Source organism: Mustela nivalis (assembly GCF_964662115.1).
Source record: "Mustela nivalis genome assembly, chromosome: 1".
Taxonomy (NCBI): domain Eukaryota; kingdom Metazoa; phylum Chordata; class Mammalia; order Carnivora; family Mustelidae; genus Mustela; species Mustela nivalis.
The window spans coordinates 203,437,771-203,450,905 of NC_139020.1; the positions used below are offsets into that span (position 1 = coordinate 203,437,771).

The window sequence follows — 13,135 nt, forward strand, 5'->3', positions numbered from 1 at the left end:
TTGATTATATAAATGTGCTTGTGAGTACACAATTTATTTCTGAAAAGACACACAAAACACTGGACAGACAGCAGTTGCCTCTGAGAATATATATACACATTTTTTTTTCACAACTGGCATATACATATTATTTTATAATCTGCCTTTAAAAATATGTTCAGGGGCACCTGGGTGGCCCAGTGGGTTGAGCCACTGCCTTCGGCTCAGGTCATGATCTCAGGGTGCTGGGATCGAGTCCCACATCGGGCTCTCTGCTCAGCGGGGAGCCTGCTTCCCTCTGTCTCTCTCTGCCTGCCTCTCCATCTTCTTATGATTTCTCTCTGTCAAATAAGTAAATAAATAAAATCTTTAAAAAAAAATATGTTCAAAACATTTCCCCTTCTTACTAAATTCTCTCTCTTGATTTTGTGTGTCTGTGTACATGATACCGTATTATTCTACTAAAGGGATATGGTGTAATTAACCAACTCCTATTGCTGCACATTTAAACACCATTTTATTCGATAACTGGGTATGCACAGTGTAGCCCATGCTTCTTGATTTGGGCTCTTTGCTCGGCGGGGAGCCTGCTTCCCCTTCTCTCTGCCTGCCTACTTGTGATCGCTCTATCAAATAAATAAAGTCTTCAAAAAAAAAAATGAATATATGAAAGTGGTCACAGGCCTACAATCTTTTGAAGGGACAGTTGGAAGCATCATCAGTATTAAATGTCCACATTCTACACTAAGACTCTCTTAACAGCAGCCTAAAAATGGGACCAACCCAGAGACTCCACAGAATCTGGCTTCGATGACTTAACTTACTGTACAATCACACTACAGTGTCCCTGCAGTCATTAGAAATGACCATACAGATTCATTAACCTGTTTTGGCTCACAGATCCTGTTAAGAATCTGAAAAATGCTGTGTATCTTTAACTCATGAAAATACATATAGGTACAACAATGTGCTATCTCTGAATTCCACCCAAGGCAGAACACAAATTAAAATCCCGATATAGATCTTCACTGGCAAGGAAAAATAACCACACCATCCAGATACTGAGCTTTGTACTAAACAGACTAAGCCACATGCTCCCTTTGCCTGCAGTATTCCTGTAGCTGGCTCCTGATTAAGATCTCCCCACAACCTCACTTCCCAGGGGCAAACCACACCTTTGCAGTGACGTATTTGTTTACTGATTTACAGGTCTCCACCCCCACTAGACTACAGGCTCAGGAGAGCAGAGTTCAGGCCCAGCTCCATTACAAGACACATCCAGCTTGCTTTTCTGTCAAACAAGAATAATCTTCACTAGTGAACATCTGCAATCATTTAATGACAAGGAAAGACCAACTTTGAACCGCAAAAAAAGGCATTCCATTCCTCTCCTCAGTAGACCTGTATTTTAGAAAAACTATTTATTAGATTCTGAATGCCACCAACTAAAGTAATATGGATATTTTTCTCTTTGGCTATGAAGTACCTATATGATATAATCAATTTTGCCTCTTGGCCCACATGGCTTAAATATTTGCTATCTGGGCCTTTATAGAGTAAGTTTGTCGATTCCTGGCCTAAAGCATTACCTTGCATAGAGAAGGCAATCCATAAGCGTCTTATGGCCAAAAAAGGAAAAAAAAAAAAATGTTTCTGAAATATATGGACATTTATTTGCATAGGAAAAATAGGGAGGTAGAAAAAATAGGGAGGTATAGCCAACCAAGTGTTAGCAATGGCAATCTCTAGAAGGTCAGATTACGGGGACGTCCGCAGTCTACGCCCGCTAACATTTACTGCTGCTAGTCATCGTTCTTTCCCCACCTCGAGCACACGTTCACGTCGTCATCATTTGAGAGGCAATCCGACTGCACCTTTGAGGAAGGCGCCGTGCCCTCTGGGCGCGCAATTTGGAAGGCCGGGCGCCCGCAGGTCGTGGCCGGCGGGGGTGGGGGTGGGGTCCCCCTGCTACAAAGTCTTCCTTACCAAAGCGCTGGGTCGAGGGAAAGACACAGAGCGGGAGAATCTTGGGAACCTCAATAAGCCCAGTCCCATCCCCTCCCAAGCCCATCACCTCCTAGTTCTACGCCCCGGCGTCGCGGCCCGGGACCCTCCCGGACGCACCTCACCTCGTAGTCTTCTCACCGCAGCCCCGCGGGAAGGAACTCCCCAGAGCCCTGGCCCAGCGGAAAACGCGGCCTGCCAAGCCCGCCGGCTGCGACGCGAGCCGGGGAAGACGCCGGCGCCGTGGCTAACGGTAGTCTGCGCGGTTCCAGCCGTTCCGGGGCGTAGCGCGACAGCGGCTCAACCCGCGCAAGCGCGGGAAAGCCCCTGCGCGTGCGTATTGCCAGCCCCTACCGCGCGCTCGGCCACGCGCGGCTTCTTCCCGCCCGCCTTCTGCCCTCACTTCCGCGGTTTCCCGGCGACGGCCGTAAGTGAAGGGCGGAAGCAGCCCGCGAGACGAGCCGTAAACGGCTCCCTCGCGCCACTTCCGGCCGGCTTCCGCAGACGGGGCTGGTGGGCGATCGTGAGGCGCCGGAGGACGTTCCTTGCGGCCGGAGCCATGGAGATGCCTCTGCCGCCCGACGGTGAGGCCCAGCCTGGGCTCGGGGACCGTTTCTTTCTCCCTGGAATCCCTTCTCGGTCCGCCCCGCCTTCCGGGGTTTCCGGGCCTAGGAGGGGGCGGGGCTCGGCCTCCCGGGTTCGCCTGCGGCCTCTCCCGCGGGTCCCCGCATCCCCGGCGCGTGTGTGGCCCCTATCGGGACCCGTACAAGGGCGGCCTCTCCGGAGCCCAGCCCTAGGGACCCCGGCCCGGCGGACGGGGGCTGCGACGCCAGGGCCCCCGGATTTGGGCGGTCCTCGCTGACGCCCCGCGTGGCCTTTTCTCCGTCCTCCAGACCAGGAGCTTCGAAATGTCATCGACAAGCTGGCCCAGTTCGTGGCTCGCAACGGGCCCGAGTTTGAGAAGATGACGATGGAGAAGCAAAAGGACAACCCGAAATTCTCGTTTCTGTTCGGAGGCGAGTTCTACAGTTACTACAAGTGCAAGCTGGCGCTGGAGCAGCAGCAGCGTGAGTTCTCTCCAGCTCTCAGGCCGTCCCTTCCAGCGATTCCCTTCTCTGACTCCAGTTCGGGCTCCGCCACAAACCGCCTTCCTGTGGGCCGCATGCTCTGTCTCTGAAAATGGGGCAGCTGCGCCTTCATGATCCCTTCCCCTGTTCCCAGGGCCCTGCACCGAGCGGCTTCTGGGTCCGAGTGTAATGGAGAACGAGGTTATCGATTCTTTTAGGCTCCGGATCAGGGATTTCTCTGTTCTTGCAGATGTGATGACTTAAGTCAGCAGAAGTAGAGTGGCTGTTTCAGTGTTTTTCCGGGGTAGAAGTGAAAGAAGCTGGACCGGGACCCTCCTGGCAGGACCCTTTGTGAGCTCTGTGGGTCTAGCAAGATTTTTGTGCATTTCAGGTGTTTGCAGTCCAGATCCAAAAGACTTGTTTGAGTTTTAGTTTTTGGGAGATATTTGTCGATGTTCACTGGGGCTGGGTATCAGGATTCCAGCCCTGCCCTCAGAAGAGTTTGAGATGGGTTTAAGAATCACAGCTGGCTTTTAAATAATAGTCAGTCACCTGGGGGTAGGGTCCCTGAGGGCAGAGCCCACCTCTGTCTTGTTCCGTGTCACATTTCTAGATGCATTGTTTGAATGAATGAGGTTGAGGCTGCCAAGTAGTTGGGCATTGACTACAGGCTCCCTGAGGCCAACCAGATCCTGTTTGGGTCTTGTGCCCTGGTACGTGGTACTTAGTAGGTGTTCAATAAAAAGCTTGTGGGAAACAGCAAAGGTGCAGTGGCTTGAGTAAATACAATGTGTTTAGGGAACGGTAAGAGAGACCATGAGAGGCCCAGCACAGCTGGAGCATGGAATGTATATAGAGGAGGGAAGGGTTTGATCTGGAGTGGTAAATGCCAGGAAGAAGGTTTGGGTTTTCTCCTGCAGTCTAGGGGTTCATCTGGTGCCCAGTTAGGTTTGAGTGGGGGTAGGGGTGATTTGCCTAAAACCGTAGGCAAATTGTTGTGTTACAAAAACATGTTTTTGGAGCAGCCATTCCTTGGCCCCAGCATATCACTTTGGAAACTGCTGCTATAGGCGGCGAAAAGCTACAAGAGAGTTTGAAAGAAGGGAGAGGTGGGTCAGGTGTGTGTGGCCAGTGTGGCCTCTACTGTGGCCAGGCTGGTGGGGCCATGAGTGGAGGCTGCAGACTAGTGAGGTTAGTTGATGGTAAGGTCTGAATTCGGTCAGCAGGTTGAGTCGGATTGGGCATGGGAGCAAGTAGGGTTAAGGGGTAGAGTTCATGAACTGGGACACCATTTGGATATTGATGAGGGTGGCATAACCAGGCAGAGGACAGTGCTTTGATTCATGTGACTGTGAGGGGAGCCCACTCCCTCCCTGGAGGGTCAGAAATCAGAAGCCACTTGGGACTTGGTAATGTAATGGGGGGGAAGGATAGGGTGTTTCTAACAGGAAGATGGGAGTTCAAGAAATGCCTTCTGCAGGCAGCAGCATTTCAGCTGAGATTAGAGGATGTTTGACAGTTAGCCAGCTGGAAACAAAGAAAAGTTCACAGAGGGAGGGGCTGGGAGTGGAGGGGGCAGTAGCTCAGAGTGGGTAAAGCCCAGGGAAACAGGGATGCTTGGAATGGGCAGAGACCAGGATGCAGAGAAGGGGAGGGCTGGCTGGCCAGGGACTTAGGGATTCTCTCCAAAGCTTCTGGGGAGGTCTTGGAGGATTTCAGGTCTGTGTTGCAGAGCAGGCTTAGCCATGGTGTAGCTGGCACTCCACCTTGGTAGTTTGAGGAGTGAGCCCCAAGGCTCTCCTTGAAGGGCGCTTTACAAAGTCTGCTGAAGGCCTAGTTTTTTATTTTTTGTTTTGTAAAACTTTCAATCTGTTGTGGAAAGTACACTTTTGCAAAATACAATAAAACATGATCTGTGAAACGTCAAGTTGCTATGAAGGTGCCAGGAGGCTCCCTTGGCATTTCTAGACTCGTCCGGTTCAGGTTCCACCCGGGGCTGGTGAACAGCAGCTCTCCGGCCGTGCTGTGGAGAAGTACATGGGGCAGGAGGGGACCCAGGGAGATCAGTTCCAACAGTGATGAAAGTGACAGCAGAGTCATAGCGGTGATGGCAGGGACACGGGCTGGTGTCATCTAGGAGCATGCCTTTACCACCCGGGGTGGCTTGTTACTGCGGGATGAGGGAGAAAGATATGCCGGGACCTTCTGGGCTTTGGTTAAGGGCATAGCTGTGCCGGCCACGGAGGCCGGGAGGGGCCCTGAGGAGGTGGAGCACAGGGCAAGAGGACACGCGGGCCTGTTTGAGGTTCCTTTGGAAAGTCCTTGATCAGATCATCATGCGAGGATTCCAGGATGGAGAGGGTAGAGGAAGGAGCAATGGCTCGCAGCTCCTGTGTCCCACTACCCTGTGGACTGGCCCAGAGGAGCGGGTAGAACCAGGCACCCCTGCATTCAGGGGTCCGACGGAGGAAGACACAGGGGCCTGGGGGTGGCCACACAGGGCTATGTGAGACAAGGACCTGAGACAGGGCGGAGTGGCTGAGGAACAATGTCCGTGGCTTCCCTGGGGTGGGGGGTGCGCAGCCAGACTGCTGGGGGGCGACAGAAACGGGAGCAAAGAATTGAAGATGAGTCTCAGTGGTAAGATCGGTGGCAGAGGGACGTGGGGCAAAGGTGTTTTTAAAGACGGGAGCTGCTCAGGAGGTGGCGGGGTTGGGACTCGAGAGATCCCCTTGGGGAGGGCTGTTTGTCTACCAGCAGCCATGATCTGGGTTCAGCAGGGGCCTGGGTGAAGGGTCTAGGGGGATGTGTGTGGTCGCAGCTGGAAGGCCGGTGGGCCAGGCCAGATGGTGGGTGGGAAAGGGGGCAAGGTGACGTCACACTGGAAAGTGTCCAGGGCTAGGACCCTGTCAGTGGGGGGCAGGGCAGGAGGGGCCGGGCACAGAGTGAGGGGTCTGCAGCACCGCGCAGGGGTTCTTGTGCGTGGGAGTCTAGGCAGGGGTTGGAGCTGCCAGAGCGGCAGCCGAGGGATTGCCTTCTCATGGGGGCCACCTTTCCTCCTCTCCCACCAGTCATCTGCAAGCAGCAGGCCCCAGAGTTGGAGCCAGCCGCGGCCCTGCCCCCCCTGCCCCAGCCCCCGCTGGCCCCGGCAGCGCCCATCCCGTCAGCCCAGGGAGCCCCATCCATGGACGAGCTCATCCAGCAGAGCCAGTGGAACCTGCAGCAGCAGGAGCAGCACCTGTTAGCCCTCCGACAGGTATGGGGCCTGCTCCTCCCCACCCCCTCACCGCCTCCCCTCTGGCCCAAGCTACGTGCCAGGAACTCAGCCTGTGCCTCTAGGTTTGCATAGCAGCAGGCAGAAGAATGCTTCACCACACACGGGCTGTGTCTCCCCGGGGCTGCCACCACCTGTGGTGTTTTAGCGCAACCCCTGACACCGGACAAACTGTTGCTGCTTCTTGTGGGTGAAATGATTCCACAAGCTCTCTGCTCAGACGCCCTTTGTGCGGGGCGGACGCCCACAGGTGGGGCCACGTTAGGAACCGTGAAGTAACTGTGCAGGCCAGGTGGCCTCTAGTGCCCTTGGCTCCAGCTCCTGCTCACTAGGTCACCCCAGGCTGTTGTAGGGAAGGACCCTTTTGTCCTGGTTAGTCATCATCTGATTTTTTGGCCGAAGTACAATAGGATGAAATGTTTGAAAAACAAGACAAGTAAGAAACAAGAGCTCTGAAGCACTAGCCCCGCTTTTATTACTGGATGCAAGATGTAAAGTTACCATCATTCTGCTGAAAACAACTCTAGAATGTTCCCCCTTAGTTTCCACACAGTGCTTGTCAGGGATTGGGGGGCCTGACTGCCCAAGCCGGCAGCAGCTCTGGGCCTCAGCCCCTTCCCAGTTTGCGGATCTAGTCGGTGAGGCCCCGCGTCCCAGTTTAATTCCCATTTCCCTGACTGCCTGTGTGGTTGCTCACCTTTCCCTTGACTGGCGACCGTTTGGACATCTTCTCAGTGTTGTCGTCTGTCCACCCCGTCCCTCCGTTTTCTTTCTGTTTTTGTTGATTTGCTGAGGTTCCTTGTTCTTTTGGGTGTTCGTTCTTCCATCTGTCACATCGGGGCAGACATCGTCTCCTGCTGTGTCCTGGTTTGTTTTATCCTGAGTCTGCTGCGGTAATGGCTGTGACCATGACTACCCCAGGAGCCTGTCTCGGGGTTTGAGTGTGACATCCTGGCACCGGGAGTAGGGCACTGAGAAGCCAGGCTCTCCCTGGGCCGAGGTCCTCCTCACGCAGTCTCCATCCTGCTCGGCTTCCTAGGAGCAGGTGACTGCGGCTGTGGCCCACGCCGTAGAGCAGCAGATGCAGAAGCTCCTGGAGGAGACCCAGCTGGACATGAATGAGTTTGACAACCTGCTGCAACCTATCATCGACACCTGCACCAAAGATGCCATCTCGGTGAGAGCAGGTGGCAGGGGGGTGCTTCCAAAACAGGTGCTCCCGATGAGGGGGACGCTCCCAGGCTGGGCTGCTCCAGAGGAGGCCTGTCTATCCCTAGCCTTTCCTCTTGAGCACGGGGTGGGGTGGGGAGAGGGGGCGGGACAGCCTGTGGGCAAGGTGTGCTGCTCCCAGGCGGAAGGCAGGTGGCAGCTCAGCATGCCCCTGAGCCCTGGGACGCCGTGCCCCCGGGCTATGCCCTCGCGCCCCCGTGCCCCTGCATGCGCCCTGACTCAACCGCCAGCCTGGCTCCTTGCAGGCTGGGAAGAACTGGATGTTCAGCAATGCCAAGTCTCCGCCGCACTGTGAGCTGATGGCGGGCCACCTCCGGAACCGCATCACGGCCGACGGGGCACACTTCGAGCTGCGGCTGCACCTCATCTACCTGATCAACGACGTCCTGCACCACTGGTAAGGGCCCCGCTGGACTGCGCCTCTCCACTGGCGCCTGCCGGCCCTCCGCGGGGCTGCGCTCGTAGCCTGGCCTGCCCGGGGACTGGTGGGGGGGGGGGTAACTTGTCCAGAGACCCCAGAGGAGGGTTGGTCTGAGCCATGAGCTCACCATCGGAGGACACCCCGCGCCCCTACATCTTGGCCTCGTCACGGGCCACTGTCCCTTCCTCGCTGTCCTTGGGGAAGCATCTGGGTGTCTTTCCATGTCCGTCTCTCTCCAGCGCCAGCTTCTCTGCGCGTGATCTACACACAGACACAGCCCTGTCCCCTGACTGCGTTGCTGCAGGATCCCTCCCAGGGGTCCTCTCTGCTGCCCTCTCTCCCGCCCCTTCCCCCAGCCCTCCCGAGGCCAGGCCGGTGTTTGCAGCGTCTGCTACCCTGATGCTAGAGGGTCACTTGACAGACCCCGACAGCTGGGCCAGAGCAGGCCCGGGGAGGGGGCCGGCGGAAGCACACGTTGGTGGCGAGACCAGTCCTTAGCCGTCCAGACTGGCTGCCAAGTTTGGCTTTGAGCTTGGCCTGGCCGAAGGGGACGGTTCCCGTGAGAGCAGCAGAAATGGATTCTGCCTCTCCCCGACCCTTCCCCCGTCTTGCCCCATCGCCTGCTGCGTTCGTGCAGCCTGGGTCCCTGCCCCTCCACTCCCTGTTTCCTGGGCCACACAGGTGGCTCTGTTGCCACTTGGCCACTCCCTGCCTCGTCACTCCTTTATTCCTTTGCTGTTGGGAGACCGGCAGCTGCTCAGAACCTTCTTTGCTCTTCTGCTTCCACCAGCCGCTGTGCTGACCAGGGCAGCTCTGCAGAGACACAGCCCATGGCTGGCGGTCGTCCTGCCGGGCTCCTCTTGAGTTGTGCTCTGTCTAGGAGCCCTGTGCGCTCACCCTGTCCTCCCCTCCCCTCTCTTCCCATTCCCGCCCCTCCCCTCCTCTTCCCTGCCCTCCCCATCCCCAGCTGCCTCTGAGCACCTCCGGTGAGCTTGGTGATGGGAGGGCTTCTGGCTGCTCGCCTCCTGCCCTGCTTCCTCCTCTAGGAGACACCACATGTGCCATCAGCCTCTGCCGCCCTCCATGCCCATTCACATGTGCAGCGCCCCGGGAGGATGGGAGGGCAGGCTGCCTCATGTCCCTAGATGCCTGGCCTGTCTGGCACCCTCCCTCTGGTTCCTAGAAGTGGGGCTCAAGCTGAGGTCTTGTGCGTAGGGGGTGACAGGGCTGAGTGAGGCCGTGTGGACAGCTGGGGCTCCTACGGGTCTTGGGTCTGTGGGTCCGTGTGTCCTTGTGCCACCCCTGGAGGGAGGCTTATTTTAGTGATCAGGAGACCAAGGTGACAGGCTCTTCTTTTCCTCCTTCCACTGCTGTCCGTCTGTCCCTTGGGCCCAGTTGCCAGCACAGGTCTTAGAGGGAGCCCAGCCCTTGTCCCAGCTGGGTTGGGGGCCCACGTCCCAAGAAGGCAGAGGGTGCTGTGGCTGGAGCCGCAATGGTAACGGGCGCGTGGCCGGGTCCCGCCCCAGGGCCCTGACGCGCGGAAGGTCTCTCCCTCACAGCCAGCGCAAGCAGGCCAGGGAGCTGCTGGCCGCCCTGCAGAAAGTCGTGGTGCCCATCTACTGCACCAGCTTCTTGGCCGTGGAGGAGGACAAGCAGCAGAAGATCGCCCGGGTATGTGGGGCAGCTGGGGGAGGCGGGGGGCAGGGGGCGGAGAGGGACAGGGTGGTGGAGATGCTAGGTTTCCTGCTGACGCAGCCTCTCCCTCCTCCCCTGCATCCAGCTCCTGCAGCTCTGGGAGAAGAATGGCTATTTTGACGACTCCATCATCCAGCAGCTACAGAGCCCGGCCCTGGGGCTCGGCCAGTACCAGGTGGGTGCTCTCCCCACCCACACGGCGCTCTGGCTGCCACCGCATGTTCCCAGAAGTCATGTGGCCCCCAGCTCCCTCCTGGGGAACTGGCGATTTCAAAGGCCAGGTAGCACTTTCCAAACGGGGCTCCCGCCTGTGTCTCTGGAATGGTGGTGAGCAGCAGCCTCTGGAGAACCCCGTCCCATCCACTGTGACCACTGAGCCCCTCCCAGGTGAGCCCGCCTGACATTTCCTGGTGCCCTTGTGGCCAGCTTGCCCTGTCCACCAGGCACGGCTCCTGGTGGTGTCTTTGGCTTGTCGGCTCTGGTCCTCAGGGCCAGCTTCTGCATGTCGGAAGCATAAGCAAGCCTCGGTGTCGTCTGGGCTGCCGTGGTCTGATTATGTAGGCAGCGTTCCCTGTGTGTATGTCTGTCTTCTCGCCGGGGAGGCGTCTGCTCAGAGGATGGGGTGGGGGTTGCACAAGGCGGGCTGGGAGGGCCGCCCAGGTCTCCTTGGCCACCTCTGCTGTGACGCCGGCATCACAGCCCTATCCGCAGCTGCTAGAAGAAAAGGCAGAGCTCATGCCCCCTTTTCTCAGGTGGAAAGCTGTCGTTGTTCTGAAAGGATTTGGTTGAATGTCAGAAGCTGTGTTGGCTGCGTCCTCTGTGATGGTCTTGAGAGCCACCCCGCTGCTGGGCAGCTTTCATACTCAGCCCAGTGAGGAACGCGGGTGTCATGCTTTTAAAATTTCTCCCGCTTGTTCTGTTAAGTAAAGCAGCAGACTTACTGCACCTTGTCACAGTGACGTGAACTGCTTTGTTTCTCCTGATTTTCTTCTTTCACTGCAGCTCACATTTACTCAGCTGCCCTGGTCCGTTTCCCTGTTATCTCACCAAGTTCTCCCCCGAAATCCTTGGAGGATAGGTCCTGTTGCTCTGTTTTATAGCTGAGGAAGTCGAGGCTCAGCAGGGTTGTGACTTCCTCAAAGCTGGGCAGCGAGTGAGCAGCACAGCCCGTGACAGCGGGCTGGAACGCTCGTCCAGGTCGTGTCTGTAACGGTTGTGCGAGAGGACAGGGTGTGGCTCTTCTTGCCCCTTCCTGGGATCAGTGAATCACAGACTTCGCTGCAGCCAGCATCCTTGTCACCGGTTTGGGGCTAGATTTAGATGATCTGTGCTTGTCGGGACTGCATTTTTCGTTTTTCGGGACCATCCCCTCCCTGCCTGCCCACCCGAGGGACTGCCTTGAATTCCTCCAGCTTTCCAGGGCTCGTCCCGAGTGGCTCCGGAAGGGCTGGGACTCGGCAGCAGGCTCCGAGGCGTCTGTCCTGAGTGTCGGCCACTCTCCTCTCTCTCTGCCAGGCGACACTTATCAACGAGTATTCCTCGGTGGTCCAGCCGGTGCAGCTCGCCTTCCAGCAGCAGATCCAGACCCTCAAGACGCAGCACGAGGAGTTTGTCAACAGCCTGGCCCAGCAGCAGCAGCAGCAGCAGCAGCAACAGCAACAGCAGATTCAGATGCCGCAAATGGAGGCCGAGGTCAAGGCCACCCCGCCGCCGCCCGCCCCGCCGCCGGCCCCCACGCCCGCCCCTACCATCCCACCAACCACCCAACCTGGTACGGAGCTCCCTGGGGGGGCCGCTCCTAGAAAGCAGCCTTCTCCCCCAGAGAAGGGCTCTGGTTCTAGGATCTGTTTCCAAATGCCAGGCCTGGGGGGGTTCACAGGCAGATGCCCCCAAACCTTACCATTCAGGTGATTACTCCCAGGGAACAGGGGAAAAGCTGCCCAAATGAGTTTCTGAGACCAGGCTTTTACACCGGATGGGCAAAGAGAAGGAATTACGGATATCAGGCATGATCCCTTCCAAACAAAGATGCAGAAATACTTCCCATCTGAAATCTAACCAAGTATTAAAAAAATAAAATAATGATGCGGTAATAGGCTTTCCCCCAGGCATGTATAAGGATGGTTTAGCACTTAGAAGTCTCATCAGACAACAGATGAGGTGGGAAACGATCTTTCAAGTGGTTGAAGAAGAGATTTTTAATAAAATTCAGTGATGAAAATTTTGGAGCAAACTAGGTACAGAATAAGTTAAGGTATTTCTCTGAAAGCTCTCAAAGGGGCGTGTCCCCGGTGAGGGCAGCCTCCTCGCCTCTCGCCGCCTTCCTGGAGGCCATCGGTTTCGGGCGGCTTCACGCAGCCAGGATTTCCCGAGAGGTAAAGGCCCAGCCTGAGTTGGTCCCGGGTGTTACTGAACATGGTTTCAGGAGGCGCCCGCTGACCGTTGCCACCACCAACCAACTTCTTGTCTGGCTCTAGATGACAGCAAGCCTCCCATCCAAATGCCCGGCTCCTCCGACTATGACGCCTCAGGAGGAGTCCAGGATCCTGCCGCGGCCGGCCCCCGGGGTCCAGGGCCCCACGATCAGATCCCGCCCAACAAACCTCCGTGGTTTGACCAGCCTCATCCCGTCGCTCCTTGGGGCCAACAGCAGGTATTTTCCTAGACTTGTGGTAGGGGTGGGCAGGCGGTCCCCTGTGTGGGTCTGAGGGCTGGGCTGGGCTGGGCTGGCTTGCTGGGGAAACAGGTTCTGCAGTGGCTGGGGGGGGGGGGGGCAGGGCAGGACAGTCTGGGCCTCACACCCATGCCCATGCCAACATCCGGGCCTCTTAGGAGCAGTGGTCCCTGTGTTCCTGTGAGGGCTGGGCAGTTTCAAATGGTCCATTACAGCAGGGTGAGCGGGGTTCTGTCCCTTCTCTAATTCAGCCAGCATGGCGCCAACATTCTGTCTCCCTGGAAAGAACACTACTCACGTAAGGAAAGGGAAGGTCAGACGTGTAGGACTGGCAGTGTTTTCTGGGGCAGAGGTGCTGGTCAATCCCTCTGGTTCTTTGAGCTCAGAAACTTCTAGGCCAGGGCAGGGGTCATCTTATCCAGTGTAGCATGACTGGAAAACACCAGAAACATCCACTTGCTCTCTGGCCACTGGATCTGATCTCATGGAGCCTTTGGGTGCAGCCCTGGCCTCTCCTGGACATCCACCTTCCCCTTGACAGGACCCAGTGATTGCGGCCCTGCTAGGTGACTCTGTGGTGAGGACGGGAGGGAAACGGCTCTAGACTGATAAGAGGGGCTTGTGGCTTTGAGTTACCTGTTGCACCTGTGCCCCCCCCCCGCCCCAGAACCTGAGGTTTAGGAGAATAGATTTAATTTCACAGAAGATTGGGTCTCCCCGTAAAGACAGCCCCCACTTACGAGCGCCCAGTGATATCACGCATCTTATGGGTACCCTCTGATGGTACACCA

At 56.8% G+C, this 13,135-nt stretch overlaps 1 protein-coding gene and 1 long non-coding RNA gene across 3 annotated transcripts in view; one reads left to right on the forward strand and one right to left on the reverse strand.

Annotated features, from left to right (window-relative positions):
- Positions 1–2,280, reverse strand: LOC309853348. Its single transcript, XR_014305614.1, has 2 exons — positions 2,109–2,280; positions 1–320 (listed from the first exon to the last, which is right to left on the reverse strand). It is a non-coding gene; the product is annotated as an uncharacterized lncRNA (long non-coding RNA).
- CHERP (calcium homeostasis endoplasmic reticulum protein) overlaps positions 1,620–13,135 on the forward strand; it is a 19,108-nt gene continuing 7,592 nt past the window's right edge. The window contains exons 1-9 of one of the 2 annotated variants that reach the window (XM_082708416.1): positions 1,620–2,567; positions 2,877–3,050; positions 6,122–6,306; positions 7,364–7,501; positions 7,800–7,951; positions 9,535–9,646; positions 9,756–9,845; positions 11,186–11,441; positions 12,148–12,323. In XM_082708416.1, the coding sequence (XP_082564542.1) occupies positions 1,715–2,567; positions 2,877–3,050; positions 6,122–6,306; positions 7,364–7,501; positions 7,800–7,951; positions 9,535–9,646; positions 9,756–9,845; positions 11,186–11,441; positions 12,148–12,323 (2,136 nt within the window). In that variant the 5' untranslated portion in view covers positions 1,620–1,714. Of the gene's footprint in view, positions 2,568–2,876; positions 3,051–6,121; positions 6,307–7,363; positions 7,502–7,799; positions 7,952–9,501; positions 9,647–9,755; positions 9,846–11,185; positions 11,442–12,147; positions 12,324–13,135 lie in introns of both variants that reach the window. The other variant, XM_082708417.1, reaches the window with a different exon arrangement.